Here is a 15,895-nt window from a genome sequence, read left to right as displayed (position 1 = left end):
AACAACACCATAACTGTCATGACAATCATCACCATGCAAATACATTCAATAAACATACTTCATAGCTACCTTACTCACGATCTCATACAAATCACACCATCACAGCCATACTAACAGTCTAAGGTAAGCGAATACACACCAAACTCACCAACCTCACCAACCCCTCACGCCTCCCCCAGCGTAAAATCATAAACTAGCGACCACCTAGCCCTCTCATCGCCCTCCCTCCGCTCAAACTTCACCAGGAGCTCGTCCTTCGTCGCAAACACCGCATCATCCTTAACATGGCCATCCTCCTCATCAAAAATCTGCGTAACCAACCTGCGGTACCCCTCCGCGCCCACAATGAAGTGGATATGCGCCGGCCGATACGGATGACGATCTAACAACCCCAGCAAGCGGCCTGCGGGCCCGTCCAGCGGCACCGGGTACGGCGTTGGGCGCAGACAGACGATCTCGTACCTGCCCAGGGCGTCGGTGCGGAAGCGCCCGCGCAGGTTCATGTCGGGCTGCTCGTCGTCCTGTTGTTCGTACAACCCGTTCGGCCCCGCGAGCCAGACGTCGACGATAGCGTCCGGGATGGGCTTGCCAGTGGTTTTCGAGAGCACGCGTCCTGAGACGTTGGCGAGTAGCGGCTTGGCCTGCTCGTACCATCCGGTTTGTGGCGAGACGATGCTGCTCCCGTTAGGCAGGAGGGGCGCGTCGGCGCGGTAGAAGGGCCCGAGGACGGCGGAGGGCGTGGCGTCCGAGGTGCTGGTTCCCGAGAGGAGCAGTTTCGATGTGATTTCGTCGGCGAGAGATTCTATGCCAAGGATATCGCTGAGGAGAAGGGTTTCGTTGCGCTTGTCTGTGGACTTGCGGCCGCACTCGTTGATCTAAGATCAGATGTCAGTTGAATACCGATTCTATTGGGCAGGCAGGTAGGTCTAGATGTGAAGGTTGGTCAAATGGTAAGATGAAGTCAACTTACTAATTCGACCCCCATCATCAATTCCGCAACCGTTAGGTCTACCTCCCGGCAAATGGCGTGCAGGTGCTGTACGAGGCTCGGCATGATCTGCTTGAGACGGGGATGGGCCTTGGGGCCTGTGGCGGCAATGACATTGTCCGTGAGCTCCGGACTATACTCCGGCTTTTCCGTGTCCCCCTTCATTTCGTGTTCTTTCTCCATGATAGCCATACTATATTACTGACGATCTGAGTTGGCAAGTATGTTGCATTGCTAATATATGCAGAACCAGTCTAGATCCTAGATTTGGATTAAATGCAGCCCATATGCAGTTTCAAAACCTTTCTGCTTACTACCTTGGGGGGTAGGTTGACGAAGGAGACTGACTTAAGATGACCAACATAGGTGTGTAAAGGTATCACCTGTGTTCCATTCGACGAAGAGATTTACGCCCAGGAATCGACATTTCCGATCCCCTATAGGAAGGGGGAATGTGTATGACGATACATGGTTAAGATGGGGCTACGAAAAAGTTTCTCTTGTCACGATGGACAAAGGAAGAAAACGGAAATCTACGCATTTAGGTGGAAACCAAGCCACCTGAGAGGAATGCTTTTTGTGAAGCAGATGCCTACTACTACTTAGCAGGTAGTACCCTGACTTCGGAAGTCTATCAGTAATCAAGCAAACATTAGCGGCTATCAGCATGGTAGATCTATGCTATTTTTCTAGATTCATCTCGGCAATCTAAGCATCAAGCAAGATGGCATGCATTAGCAACGGGTTGATGCATTTACTTCCAAGGAAGCGAGCGCCCTACGAACCACAGCCCTACCCACAAAGGAGCCAAAAGAGGTAATTCGTATCGAGCGGCATTAGATATTCATATATCTCTGACCGGGTTTCAATCTATGCCTAATCACTCATGGCGTTAGTAGACATGAACTAGCATTCGTGATCCCGTAGAGGATACATCACGGACATTACAACCATGGGTTTTGTGGCGGATAGTGGCTTTTTTGTGGCTTTGGAATATATTAAAACTTCTTGAATCAGGTTTTCTTGGAATCGTACTTATACCATTTACTTATTACCTAGGTACTAGGTAGGTATGCAAATTGGTAGAGGGAAATATGGCTTTCAGACCTACTCGATGCTTACCAAGGACATATATAAACCACCTTCATAACCTCTATTTTAAGATAGAAATCTATAAAAATATCTACCTAGGTATGCTATAAAGAATTAACTTACTACACACTCACCAAGCAATTCGGCGATTCTACGAGCATATATCCATAACCATTTTAATTTTTTCCAAAAGCTAACAACCAAAGCAAATATATACTAACAACCTCAACCCACAACCCTCTATCCAACTCCGTGGAATCGCAATGCCTACCTATCTATGCTTACAATTACGTATATGTACTATAGAACCCTCAAACACCACCTCGATCTTTAAACACCACCACCTCAAAACTCTAATCCTCCTTAACATCACCCACTTCCTCCTCCCCATCGCCAAACCTCTCCTCAAACTCCCCATCCTCAACAGCCTCCTCATCCACACCCACATACTCCTCCCCATCCGCATCCGCCTCCGTAGTCTCCCCATCCGTAGACCCCCCACTCCCCCTAAGCAAACTCTCCAAATCCTCTCTATCAATAATACTCTCAATACTCCCCCTCCTAACCCCACCCCCTAGCGTCTCCCTCCTGCCCATCTCAATCAACCTCTCCACCTTCAACCGATTCGCCACGAACTTCATGCGCGGAAACGCCGACTGCTGGCCCTCATGAATCATGCGCGCCAACCGGTCGGGGTCCGGATCAGACAGGATATTCCAGAAATCGCTCGGTTTGGCCTGCGGCCAGATCGTGATGGTGCCGCTGAACTGCTGGAGCCAGAGCTGTGACCAGTCCTGGCCGAGGGGACGGGGGAGCAGTTCCAGATGGCGGAGGACTTTGAGCCATTTCGTGAGGTCGAGCTTGATGTACTGTTCTGTAGCGGAGCCGAGGTAGCCGCCGCGCCAGCCGCGGCCTTTGCGGTGGGTTACGGGCGAGCCGACGGTGCCGCGCGAGGAGAAGAAGAAGAGCGAGATGTGCGGGTTGACTTGGCTGACGATTGTGAAGTTGACGTTGAAGTGTAGATTTAGCGCTTTGATCGGGATGTCGGTGCGTAGGCTGCCGTCTTTCCATTTGTGTCCGAAGGAGTATGGGACTAGGTTGCCGTCGCGCGTTTTCATCATTAACACTACTGGGTTCTGGATTCCGGGGACGGCGGCGGAGGCTAGGACTGCGGACCAAATCACGCAGTCTGGTGATGTGAGGTAGTTGCAAAGGATGGTAGGCGAGTGAGGGTCTGCAGGAACACAGGAGACGTTCAGGATACGTCCGGTGCGCTGGTAGGCTTCTCTAAACGTCATAGAGCCGCGAGACCACCAGCTCCCCTGGCGAGCCCAGTCGACCGAGTCGAATCTCGCCCCGGTCTTCCACCACCTAGGGAACCAGGTGCTAATTGGTTCCGAGCAAGCCTTGATTTTATGTGCCAGCGCCGGAATCAACAGCTGCTTGAGCTCATCGTTAGTCCGCGTCGCGACAAGGGATGCGACCAGAGCACCACCGCTAGTACCGGTGATGACGTCCGGCACCAAATCTGCCTCGAGCAGCGCCTTGACGACTCCGAAATGGTAGTATGCGAAAACCGCACCTCCAGATAGACAGAGTGCTGTACGCCCATAATTCGCGTGCATTCTCTTAAACAACGCTCGCTTCTCCTCGAAGGATATCTGATCCGTGTGGGCTAGAAATCGTGTGCTTTTCTCCACTAAGAAGTGATCTTGTTAGTCTTGCCATATCCCCCATCATCGCCAACCCAGGATTCGTTGTGACAAACCTTCATCTATGAAATTCTGGACTAAGTTCTTAGTCCCATAGTAAGTCTGGCTATAAAGCCTCGGGTTCTCAACTCCAACAAAATTATTCTTCACACACGCCTCCGTCAAGGCCTTCAGCTCTTCAACAGCCTTACGACCTTCGGCCCCTCCATTCTCATATCCATGCGCGCCCGAACCCTTCGCTTCTTGCGCTTCGGCGGTTCTTCTATGTTTACGTAGCTGCTCCCAAACACGGCGTACAGTTTTCGAATCGTAGTAAGCGTACTCGTTCTCCTCTTTCCAAGCCTGGTTCCCCAAGAAAGCATCCATCTCCTTCGCCGCCTTCACCCAATCGCGATAGCTACTCGTAGCTCGCATATTCCGACGAAGCCTTTCTCTCGCCCCTCTCCAGGCTATAAAGTGTTCGTACAGGAAAATGTAGAACCTCGTCCATAGATACGATGCGCCTAGGCCTATGATCCACATGCCGACGAATAGGAGAAATGGCCATTTCAGCAGTCCGTATAGGTGGCCTTCCCGAGTCTCGTCTACGGTGCGGCGGCCGAGTGCGGTCTTCTTCCTCCTCTTTTTTCGACCATGCTTCGTGACTTTTTGATTTACCGGTGCCCAGTCATTCTGCGCCGTGATAAACATGCTCCCCTGTGTGCCATTTTGAGTCGCCGCGCTTTCGGGGTAAGGAGAATCGACAGAGGCTACGGATCCAGATCTAGTTATATCGAGGCTATTTATGCTTCTGGTAGGACTTAATAGAGAGGTAGTATCGTTAGAGGATTGATTTGATGGATCGGGGGCGTTTAGGGCCGAGGCGAAGGCGGCGAGGTGTTCGGGAGGGAGAAATTCGCGGTCGACGTCAGGTAACCTCGTGTAATCGAAAGCTTCGGGAGGAAAGCCGTAGTTGTGATTGCGCCGACCGGGGAGGAAGGTTACTCTCGGTTTGGAAGATTCACTTGCCATGTTCGCTGTCATGACATACAATGCCAATGAACATGATGGAATAAACTGGTGGAATTGCAATTTAGCTAAGATCAAAAAACTACCAATAGAACTTTCGGCTTTTACAATTCAATGGGAACTGAACATCGCATTGTCATGTTGTCTCGCCAGCCATTTCGGCGCCAGTCAGAGAACACGAAATGTAGTAAGTGGGTGCTGTAGGTGGTACGTAGAGAGAGACAAGACTGGGGGTGGAATGACTAGAAAGACTAGAATGACGTCGAGTGTCCGGCGCCACATTCTACAGCCTAGGCACAAGTCTAAGTAGGAGATCTATTGGTCCAAGCGTCCCAACCATTATCCCTGCAAATCTTACTTTTGTTAGGTACATGTGTTACGTACCTTTTTGTTAAGCTGGAGCACGGAGACACCCGGGAGAATATCGCAGCACCTGGCATCGTAACATTGCCGCATTCTAGAATACTCAAGAGTCTTGACGGAATCATGAGCTCCAGAGTCTTTTCTTTTCTTTTCTTTAATCTATCTCAGACATTATATTCCTCATTGAAAAGAGTGAGTTTCAAGTACCCGGTTAAACATCCTATAAGGATCAAGATGGTAATTGTAGATATAGACGGTAGATAGCAGATGAGATAGTCTATCCATAAATAAACACTCTGATATCAAGTAATGCGCAAATCCACTATGGAACCAACACTCAAATATGTTAGAAATGGTAATGCTCAATTCATTATTGCGATCTGGCAAATGCCTCTAGCCATTGACTCCAAAGAACTATCCCGGAAAACATCGACTTCGGTTGGTATGGTACGTAATAGTAAGCTGTCAAAGAACTCCGTTGTTTCCCAGACGGCTATCGCATTCGTTACACCCGTATTCTCCCAATCTGTATCTTGCTACGCCTATCCGTATTCGATTATAGATACGTATAGCTTAGACGTACTGAGAAAGCCATCTTATACCCTCGCCGTATCCTGCTTGACGTTAGTTTCTTCCCCCTTTAGGCTACTCGAGAAGACCATATATCTGACGTACCTTGTCTCATAACCACAGAGCACATGAAGACCTCAATGGGCCTAATACCCTCCAGCGGGACCTTACCCTTGCCGGTTGTCTGATACAAGCCCAACTCGTGGCGGAGCTGATCCTCAGAGACGGCGTCGGGGTGGTCGATCTTGTTTCCGAGGATGACGAAGGGCACCTTGCCAAGCTCCTCCATGGATAGAAGGGCGTCAAGTTCGGCTTTGGATTCGGATAGACGGTCGTGGTCCTTGGCGTCAACGAGGAAAACAATTCCGTTTACTTCCGGGAAGTAGTCCTTCCACAGCCGACGAGCTAGATGAGGGTAACATGTCAGTCCCAGCCTTGTGGCTTATAATGGAATCGCGAAGCATACCCTGCTGGTGACCACCCAGGTCGAAAGTGGTGAAGCGCACATTGCCGATAGCAAGCTCTTCAGAAGCTAGATAATTGTTAGCAGGCTGACACGTGCGCCTGGTTGTTCATTACTGTATATGCGTATGCGACGTACTAGGATGTAAGGTGGGCTGTAAGATAGCAACTCGGTCGTTCTATAGATTCATCTCGTTAGCATTGTTGTCTTCAATAGGTAATGCCAGCATTAAAAAGCTATAACAATATCACTAAACCAGCATACGTATGCCCGTCAAGCAAGGGAAGCGGGAATGATGGAATTACGCACGAACCTTCAGCATGTGTAGAAGAGTTGTCTTTCCAGCATTGTCGAGGCCGAGGAACAGCAGCTTGGCGTGCTTGTTCATCAAGCCGAGCGATGAGAGGACATCGTAAACTGTAAGACCGAGGGGGACAACGTCAGCGATTGTGAACTATCATATGAGCAAAGGACGGGACAGCTGAAGATAGAACTAACACCACTGGACAATCCACATCTTGGAAGGATTGAAAAACTGCAAATATGCGGGATGGTCAAAATTGGGGAGCGGTAAATCGCACGGTTAATTAAAGTGTTGCTAGCTTCGTAAAATGCTCGCAAAGACGGTGGACGATGGGTGATGATATATAGTCCGACGCTGTCCCCAAGAAAATTACTAGCATGGTTCCAACGGTTAAGGACAACCTGGAACACAGGTAGAAAACAAGCCACACAGCCACAGTGTGGCTTGAATAAATAGCACATTCACTGTATAAAAATGTACGTACACTCACGGGTGCCTGCGTATCCGTCCTCCGATTTCGACATGAGGGAAGAAGCACCTGATATCATCATCACCAAAATAACGTGAGGTAATCTCAACTAGGGCTTGAGTACAGCTCGCAGTTTCCGACATGTATGAGATTCTATCATTTTGCATACGTGGTTGCAGATTGAGCGAGGATTACAAGTCTATAATCAGGATAATTTGTAGTCATCGCGGAACATGGTTTTTACCATCAAATAGATGAATTATGCCTCAAAACCAAAAGACGTGTCATGTTTCAGCATTCAGTATACCTTCATCTTATCAGTACATACATAGATATCTTACAAAAACGTGCACCCGCTCAAATCACCGTCTCATCACCACGAAGCTCAAATAAAGGTAAATCGTAGATCAACGAATATGTTCAATTTCAAGCATAGGTATCACCGGATCGCCGCCCCATGCTAAATTTACCGTTCCCAAGTGGTATCCTTAATGATCAATGCTGCCGCCCCATGCCATAAAAAAAGGGAATAATGCGATCTCATGCGAGAATGTTGTCGCGCCGAAATACATTGACAGCGAAAGAAAGGCAAAGTTATGTACATTGACGACCTCCAGCAAATGTAATCCTGAAGTCTGCGTCTCAATAAAAAAAAAAGTAGGTGCAAAGAAAGACAATGGTGAGCAATATTTTTAGTTGAGCTCAGCAACTATATGCAGGGCCTCCATCTAGCGCCTAGATGGACAGGACGAATTGGTCCGGGCCTAGCTTTCCAGCCATGAGAAGTCCGATCTCTCGCATCCTTTCGGCACCTTGACCAGGTTGAGGTTTCTTCTCGACGATCTGGCCCTTTCGTGCCTTGTTGCAATGCATCTGTTGATACTTCTCCTTAAACTTCTCCTTTCGGCGCTGTCGTTTCTGTTCGAGACCTTTGACAATGTCAATAGCGCCTCGTACGTGGGCGTTGGTAGACGAGTTCGAAGATCTAGTAGAACGGCGATGAGCCTTGAGGTGTTGCGGGAACATTGCCGGAGCTCGCGGGAGAGATTTGGTTTGCGTAAGGCCAGGTCGAAAAGCAAGGCTCTTGATCTCCTGATTTCCGCGATTGGCATTAAATACCAAGGATGATGGAGGAGATTGCATCAGGGGTCCTAGGGGTGGTGATAGAAGGTGACGTGGTGAAAGGTCAAAGAGTCGCTTTGGCGATCGACCTCGAGCTTTCGGGGGAGAATGGTGACGTCTAGGAGGGGGAGAGTGGTATCGCTTTGGCGACGTATGGTCAATCCTCTTTCGACGTTCACGGCCATTTGCATTGACATCGGATAGATTATCGTCACTATCATGAACAGGGATATTCAGCTCAATATCCTCATCTTCGGGTTCAGAGGTTGGGAAGCTCGGGTCAATATCCTGCGGAATCGGGTGAAGCTTCTCCTGTCGTCTAGCCGCAAGACACGAGAGGTAAGCCTCCTCTAGAGGACGATCTTCGTCAAGCGTACCGCAAACGAAGTCAGTGCTATCAGGAAGCTCTGGTGTTCTAGCGCGTATTTTGAGTCGCTTAGTCCGCGCTACCCTAGTCGGGGGATTGGGGAAGTCGGAGGAAGACGAATCGGAGCGGTTACCAGTCATGGAAGGTCGACGATAGATGGTTGTACCCCCAGATAGTCTGACGGCCGGTCCACGACTGGGAGTCCATAGATCCAAGTTTCCACCGTCGTCGTCATCATCTGACTCGGCGAAGCCAATTTCGTTATCAGTCTTATAACCATCCGAAAAGTCATCGCCATCCGACTCAGAGGCAGACTGGTTATCAACCTCGTACCCGTCGTCGATATCCAAAACATCGTCCACATCATCTCTCTCTAGGTTATCATCCGGGCGATCCTCGTCGTCATCATCATCCTCATCCTCATCACCTTCATTAAGATCCTCTTCTTCCTCAAGCTCTTCCTCTTCAAGTTCCTCCTCCTCCGCCTCCTTTCCTAACCGGCGGATTTCATTTTCTTTCTTAAGAGTGTCATCAATAGTCAATCGACGACCAGGAGGTGCGTGGTTTATACGAATCCAATCCTCTTCTTGGGGTTCATCACTGGCAAACTCGTGGAAACGAGAAGATTCGCAGTTCAGATCGGTTGGGTTCGCGGTCAAATACTTGGCTGGGCAGACCGGCATCGGGCTTCGTGACATGGGTCGCGGGGTCAATGATCTTTGCGACCGTCCTCGGCCGATTGAAGAGGATCGAAGCTTTCGTACAGTGACAGGAGATCCATCTTTCTCCTTCGGTAACTCCGTGTTAGGGGTAATTGCTAACTGTAGTGCGCCTTGCTTTAGTGGCGTCCGTTGAACCGGCTTGGCAGGGCAAGCGAACTTGATGCACGATTTTCTTTGTGGCTTCTCGTCAGCTGCCGGCTTAGGTTCGACTGGTCGCTGCGGAGCCAACGGTTTTTTAGCATCCGCTTTCGGTCCGCATGCAAATGAAATGCAGCGCTTCTTGGTCAAAGCTTCTACCGTAGGATCCCTTTTCTCCCCGTTGTTTCCAATTGGCCCGCGGGGTTTGGTCACGGCGGAAGTCTGCTGAAGACCGTAAACTGGAGCCAACTTGGATTTTGCGTCGTAGAAGAAATCGGCATTTAATCGTGCTAGTGATACTACGGGTGGCGGCGGGCTGGGTGTGTTTGTGCGAGCGGGGCTTGTGAAGCCAGTGTCGCTGGTAAGGTCGGCGGTAGATGCGAGGCTAACGCTACTGTTCATTGAACGGCGTCTTGATGATAAGTCGAAGTCGATATTAATTATTTCTTCTTCAGAGTGGAGGGCTTTAGTTAGGAGAGATTCCGAGTGATCCGATATCTTCCGGACTGCGCTCCTCTTGAATTGATTTCCCGGGTGTAAATGACGATTGTCGGGGGGTTCATCAACTTCAGCCGCAGCCTCGTCTTCTAACGCATGCTGCATGTGCGCTCCTTGCGATGGCAGCGCCAGCATGGTCGCATTAGCCGAATCGAGTATCGGATCGTTCGTCATTTTGATGGCGATGATGAGTAACTATTTCACTAAATGTGCGATAGAAACTTGTTGATTCAATATCTTGGTAGATGTGTTGGAAAGTCGGTATGTCGAGTATAAGCGTACGATATCTTCTAATAACGCGCGCGCTATTTTATTTTTTCGCGATGTTGGAATTGGCGGTAGGTGACGAATGTCAGATGTCGATTATGAGTGCAAGTGCCAATGCAGAGCAAATGCAAATGTAGACGGTGGATGGTCGATGAAGTTATAAATGAGTTTCCGTGGATACACGTTTATTGTGCAAAATCTAGACCCCAATAAGGCGATTTTGTAGAATTGTCCCTAGGGACCGTTTCGCTATAATTGACGGCCCATGATGCCGTGAACCGAGTTCAAAATATTGATTGTATGCAGGTAAATTTTAATAAGTCTGTTGAGGTCTCAGTTCTGGCAAAGCCAAGAGATAGGCAATGAGTCGGCGACAGCGATGTAAAGTGATGTCTTAAATGGTGGCTTTTTTTGCCAAGGGAAGATTGAGAGATATTATCTCTTCTTTTTTTCGGTAGAGCGGGTAGGACAAGTACAGTAAAAAGGAGGATTCGCCCTGTCTAGCAGGTAGCAGGTACTAAGAGGTATGTAGGATGAAATTGGTCTGTCGGACAACAGAGGCGTGGGACTCTTGGTAAATTCTTGGCCCTAACTAAAATATGACGTCGAGCCGGTACTGTGTCAAAGGGTTCAAAGAGGGAATACAAATATATTCTTAATTATTTGCAAACGTCTAAGAACAGACACAGTCAGACTAGACCATCTAGAGCCCGAGCCCTCAGGAGACCCCTTTAGTAAGGACTCGTAGAAGTTTCAAACAACGAATTCCTAGAAAAAAGGGAAAAAAGTCAAATTCATCAGAATGTGGGAGAAGGAGGCGATAGAAATGGGAAATGAAATTTAGAGAAAACCGGGGACTTTGAAAGAGAGGGGTCTTCTATGTAAGAGTGAGGGTGAAGGTGTGAGTGCTTGAGTGCGTGAGTGTTGACCAGAGGCTACGGGATCTGGTTCTGACGGCCTTGAATGGATTTGTTTGCATGTGGACACTTCTAGGATGGAATAGAACTAGCAAAGATTTGATCATCCATCATCCATCGTAACGCTGGACAACATCATAAAACTACTGGACAACTCAAAGCGGTGCACTGGGTGCAAAGCGGTGGGAAGGAAAACGAGTGGTGAAGCAAAGTGGGAAACGTGGGAAACAAGCGGTATGCGCAGCTATTACTGGTCTGAACTAATCCATAATCCGTACATCTTATGTCAATACGTACATAATGTAATGTAAATGTCGACTTCCATTGCTTTGGTCTGCCTTAGTACAAGCTTACAACAAATACAATGAATACAATGGAAATGTACCGTACCTGCACTTGTCTACACTTAGGACTCACATCCGAGACTACGAAGGCAAGGCGAGGCAAGTGCAAGCAAGCGCTGTACTCCGTATGACTCTAACTGGCGTGATACTGTGGAATTGGCGGCGGCGGATAATGAAGGCTTGGAAGGCTTGGGAAGGCTTGGTGCCTCCTTGGAAAGCACGCTTGGAATCTTGGCTCCAAATTGAGTTCCGGGCGGGGCCCTGGGATCTTCGAGTACCAAGGCTCCCCCTGCCCTTGCGCCCTGCCTATGCCCGCCCTCTCCCTCCTCACCCTACACCTTCCAGTCTTTTTTTATCGCTGCTGCAGCCTGCAGAATCAGCAACCAGAGTAACAACCACTCATCGCCGAGGAACCCCCGGTAAGGAAGTAAGAAACAAATCCCATGTTTCTTCGGTACTCGCCTTACGCCTGTCGCTTACTTAAATTCATAAGTACCATCCATGGATGCGTACATTCATCTCACTTACAGCGTATTGCACTAGACCTACATGTAATATGTATGTACATACATATATATCCATAGTATGTAGGTACATTAGGATCATGCTTATCACCAGCTAGGTAGGTCGCTACGAATTCATACATATTTACGAGATATTTACTTACATTTGCATTCGTTTTACCTTGATATGGATATGTTTACACATACCGCACATATAACTGCATGATAGGAACCTGACCCAGCAGCCCAGGTACCTAAGTAAACAATCAGACAGTATAAACAATACCTCTGAGTACGAGTAACTGATAGAAGAGTCACTCGAACTGACCGGATGAGTAACTTGTCACTTTCCGATTGTTCTAGAGTGACATTTTCTAAATGGGTTTTCTGGAATAATGGGCATATGATTGCCGATTTCGCTTTTTACTCATCCAGCTCATCTTTGTCATATATGCATTGCGACACGGCTTAAGCAGGTGAGCAATCACGGGTAGTTGCACGACATGTATATACGTACATAGTATGTAAGTAAAAGAAATATACAGGGGGCCGAGGCCGCTCTGCAAAGACCTGGAAGACGTCCGGGCGCATCTGGACCTGCAAGTAATTTCTTTAATTTTGTTAAGGTGTACATGAACGATGGGCTGAACATCAACGGATCCGCATGTTGTGCTTGATCGCGAATTTCCACGAGCCACTTTTTCGAACTAACAGACTAATAAGTTTTTTTTTTCTTTCTTAATTTCGACCGTCTTGTTCCATCGATTCGACGGTGAGATGGATAGTTCGCCTGTATCCATGCGGCCTAATTTAGTCGATCTGGAACTGTGTAAATTTTTTCTATGCAGACCGAGAGAAAAAAAAAGTTTTTCTCGATGACCGGCGTGTTGTTGAGAAAAGACAGTTCATCACCCTTTAGACGGGTATTTCTATATCGCTCACAGTGTCCGTTACGGATCGTAAAGCTAATGCCAGGCGTAGCTAGACGTATCCTCTCTCGTACATCCAATTCATACTTTCAATGGTCCTGGCTCACTATTCTCCGAAATTGTTTTCAATGTTTTTCAATGTTCTCTTGTTCTATTGATGCCCGCTCTCAGGGCTAGTTAATTACCGAATTCTTACGGCTACCCTTTTCCAGCTAGAAGACTCTTTGATTCAAGATACAGATGCAGATGAATGAACCCGGATGCAACCGTACATGGGATCCCATCCACCTTCTAATCCACTTTCTCTTCGCCTATCCCGAAGGTTGTGTAATCATCCTTTCAGCAGAGCTTTGTTGTTTGACTACTAAATCTAGCCAGCTGGCTGTACGCAAAGGTTAATTCTACTTCTCGAAGTTCCAACACAGGTAAGCAAAAAACCTAAATGACTTTGTGTAGCCTACCATCGCATAATCGCATAGGTACGATTCCTTGAAGGGATGGCTCGTGTCCTGAGGCGGTGAGCTCTCATCGATGATTACGGATGCCGCCTTAAGTGGCTAAAGGATATTAAGGTTCTACGATATGAAGACTAAATAAATCCCGACCGGATCGTTTGGGATAATAGTAGCAAGTTTTTTAGCGACGGTAAATTGGAGGCATTCCCAAATCTCCCTATCATATGCCTTGTAAAAGAGACAACAACCCCCCAGAAACTCCGTCTTTCAAGCCTGATGATGGCACGACGTACGGGCGGACGATGTTGTACAGTACAGCACAGTACAGCGAATATAGCGAATACTTGATCCGTTACCCCGGTCCTTTAGGCTTCTTTGATTCGCTGCGTATCGACTGGACATGCCTCAAGATGTCCTCCTGCGTCCAGCATGACATTTGGGACTGTTACGCAGCTAACTCCCTGCAGGCTGCAGCACGCAACCTAGTTCGGGACACGCGCGGGTACTCGGGATAATAAAAGCATATCGCCCATGGCATGTGGGTTTCTTCGCTTGCCTCCTATGCAACTCTATCGCTCACACCATCATGCCCTCTGACATCAGAAAACAAAGGGAGATGGCCGCTAACACTTCACCCTAATCTATTGTCGTTAGTCTCGAGAATAAGAGTGCGGTTCCCGCAGAACACGTGGTGTCTTTTTTTTCATCGTTGGGTGCTGAGACATGTGAGACTTTCGGATAATCGACACTTTTGATGATTTGGTGTTTGATAGGGAGTGCAGCAGTGGCAACCCTTACGTGCTGGGTTCTTCGCTCTCCCAAATCCCGCCGGCGCTCGCCAATGGAAGCCATCCGTGGATCCTGCTGGAGCACCCCACGGCGAATGAAGGTGGACGAAACCCCCAACTGCCCCTCTTTTGAGGAGGCAAGGAAGATTGATCTGCTTTGACACATGGTATCAGGATGCGCTCTCCGTCGGCTTGAGGGGTAGCCTGACTGTGCCTTACGTACGCCATTCGTTATATTCGCTATATACGATCTTTAGCTGATAAGCTGAGGATTGCCCGACTGTCCAACATTGTGTTCATCTTTCCTTTTCTTGTTTTGGTCGCTTTCTGATCGCTTTTGGGGATCATACGTAGTATAATAGCGGCGTGGGATATACATACTAGGCCGCCTGCCCGCAAAGCAAGCTAGGTCAATCTCGTACTTTTGATCTTGGCTCCCTTTTGTCCACGGGTAAGAGATGTCGGAATCCCCCTCTTTTGACCACTTACGCAACTAAGTCGTAACTAAAGTACGGTCCTACTGTTAGATCTCCAAAGTAGCGTACCATAGCAGTTTACTAGTGTTCACCACCCCGCATTCAGGACTACGCCTTTCAAAGCTTAGTAACTTCAAACAGCGGCATCAGCGCGTGGTTGAAAATACTAAGCCCAGCTCGGCCAATTCTCCGTCGAAGATTGTCACTTAAATTCCTGTTGCACACAAAAGAGCAACATTGTCAGTCAAGGTAGGGTCCAAATCCCTGTTGCCATATGTTCCCAACTAGCGATGTTTGACGATATAACAACCAATGAATCTGTACGACATACGTAGTAGTTTGTAGGATTTATTCAGGGTCTTTTTCAACTATGCCGTTTGACCGGCATCCTTCGTGAGTCCTGTGACACCTCCAAAAAGCTTGTCTTCAGCCAAGTTTGACTACTACGTACTACAGGTATGTTAGAGCCAGTGTCTCAAGTGTCGCAAGCAGATTCAGAAGTATGATGTAATGCTGGGATCTGCACTGTCAAGAGAGCTTCAATTATAGCCACCACCAAGCTGCTGCCTTAACGGAATTGCGCCAGCTGCACACGAATGCGACCACCACGCCGAATAGCCTAACAGTCTCCCACGTCTACCAAAAGGCTCGCGAGATTGTTAGGTCATAGCTGGAGACCTTAAAATTTGAATAGGTAATATTATGTATTTGGTAGCGCCGTAATAGTTTTGACGCACGACTCGGTAATTCTGTCTTGGCAGGGCAAAGTTCAGCTTAATGGATACGCGACGTCCACGGCTCAAGCCGTCATGATCTTCTTCTCTCTGACAGCTTGTGCCACTCTCGGTTTCCCGTTATAGAACGGGATCGTAGATGGGCGGGATGGGTAGGTGGCTTAGGTCTCCGGATATACCCGATGGCGACAAATTCCAGAATATCAGAGAACTTCAGGAGCCAACGAATGAAAGCAGATTATATTGATCTGATCATCGTCCTGATGTAATAATCCTACTCATCTCAAGTTAACCAATACCTACTTACGTGTTTACCACAATGAAGAATCATTTCTGTATGAAATGACGGTGATAAGCAAGTTTTTGAATCCTGACGTTTTCGCGACCAACCTTGGACATTTCAAGATTCAAGAACATTCATTTATTGAATCTGATTGGATGGGACTGCATAAGCCTTCGCAGCTGCCTTCGCAATCCTCCGAATCCTTCGACCGTAGATTTGATGACTAAGGTGGGTGTTTTAATCACGTGAAGTAACGGAACGGCTGTTAGATATTCGAATCAGATACACGCAGATCACGTGCTATGATATTCTAGACTATTCCTAATAAGGCTTAGACTGAAATTGTGTGAACCGAAAGCCCGATAACTTCAATGTTCTAAATT

At 48.0% G+C, this 15,895-nt stretch overlaps 4 protein-coding genes across 4 annotated transcripts; all 4 read right to left on the bottom strand.

Moving 5' to 3' along the window:
- Positions 1–55: 55 nt before the first annotated feature.
- On the bottom strand, positions 56–1,325 carry GGS22DRAFT_30318 (aromatic compound dioxygenase). The gene is made up of 2 exons (XM_047966753.1): positions 971–1,325; positions 56–875 (listed from the first exon to the last, which is right to left on the bottom strand). Exons 1-2 carry the CDS (start codon positions 1,178–1,180, stop codon positions 165–167), a joined length of 921 nt encoding a protein of 306 aa, XP_047817247.1. The 5' UTR covers positions 1,181–1,325; the 3' UTR covers positions 56–164.
- Positions 1,326–2,433: 1,108 nt separating this feature from the next.
- Positions 2,434–4,803, bottom strand: GGS22DRAFT_190068 (patatin-like phospholipase domain-containing protein; the record flags this gene model as incomplete). Its single annotated transcript, XM_047964933.1, has 2 exons — positions 2,434–3,779; positions 3,849–4,803. The coding sequence occupies 2 exons, from the start codon at positions 4,801–4,803 to the stop codon at positions 2,434–2,436; spliced, it is 2,301 nt and encodes a 766-aa protein (XP_047817246.1).
- Positions 4,804–5,301: 498 nt separating this feature from the next.
- Positions 5,302–6,957, bottom strand: GGS22DRAFT_166910 (GTP-binding protein-like protein). Its single transcript, XM_047961921.1, has 6 exons — positions 6,695–6,957; positions 6,510–6,613; positions 6,335–6,374; positions 6,200–6,265; positions 5,839–6,138; positions 5,302–5,777 (listed from the first exon to the last, which is right to left on the bottom strand). Exons 1-6 carry the CDS (start codon positions 6,711–6,713, stop codon positions 5,737–5,739), a joined length of 570 nt encoding a protein of 189 aa, XP_047817245.1. The 5' UTR covers positions 6,714–6,957; the 3' UTR covers positions 5,302–5,736.
- Positions 6,958–7,684: 727 nt separating this feature from the next.
- GGS22DRAFT_30281 (uncharacterized protein) lies at positions 7,685–10,546 on the bottom strand. The gene has a single exon (XM_047966752.1). The coding sequence runs from the start codon at positions 9,988–9,990 to the stop codon at positions 7,705–7,707; it is 2,286 nt and encodes a 761-aa protein (XP_047817244.1). The 5' UTR covers positions 9,991–10,546; the 3' UTR covers positions 7,685–7,704.
- Positions 10,547–15,895: the final 5,349 nt, after the last annotated feature.

Source organism: Annulohypoxylon maeteangense (assembly GCF_022496945.1).
Source record: "Annulohypoxylon maeteangense strain CBS 123835 unplaced genomic scaffold GGS22scaffold_12, whole genome shotgun sequence".
In the NCBI taxonomy this organism is placed as follows: domain Eukaryota; kingdom Fungi; phylum Ascomycota; class Sordariomycetes; order Xylariales; family Hypoxylaceae; genus Annulohypoxylon; species Annulohypoxylon maeteangense.
This window is presented reverse-complemented; position numbering and strand designations above follow the sequence as displayed.

Bases quoted from the DNA above. Each gene is read 5' to 3' on its own strand.
- GGS22DRAFT_166910 (XM_047961921.1), bottom strand. The intron at 6,139-6,199 runs GTATGCTTCGCG...ACCCTCATCTAG, and splicing joins CCTGGGTGGTCACCAGCAGG to CTCGTCGGCTGTGGAAGGAC. The intron at 5,778-5,838 runs GTACGTCAGATA...AACGTCAAGCAG, and splicing joins CTCTGTGGTTATGAGACAAG to GATACGGCGAGGGTATAAGA.
- GGS22DRAFT_30281 (XM_047966752.1), bottom strand. From the start codon at position 9,990: ATGACGAACGATCCGATACTCGATTCGGCTAATGCGACCATGCTGGCG.
- GGS22DRAFT_30318 (XM_047966753.1), bottom strand. From the start codon at position 1,180: ATGGCTATCATGGAGAAAGAACACGAAATGAAGGGGGACACGGAAAAG. The intron at 876-970 runs GTAAGTTGACTT...ATCTGATCTTAG, and splicing joins TGATGATGGGGGTCGAATTA to ATCAACGAGTGCGGCCGCAA.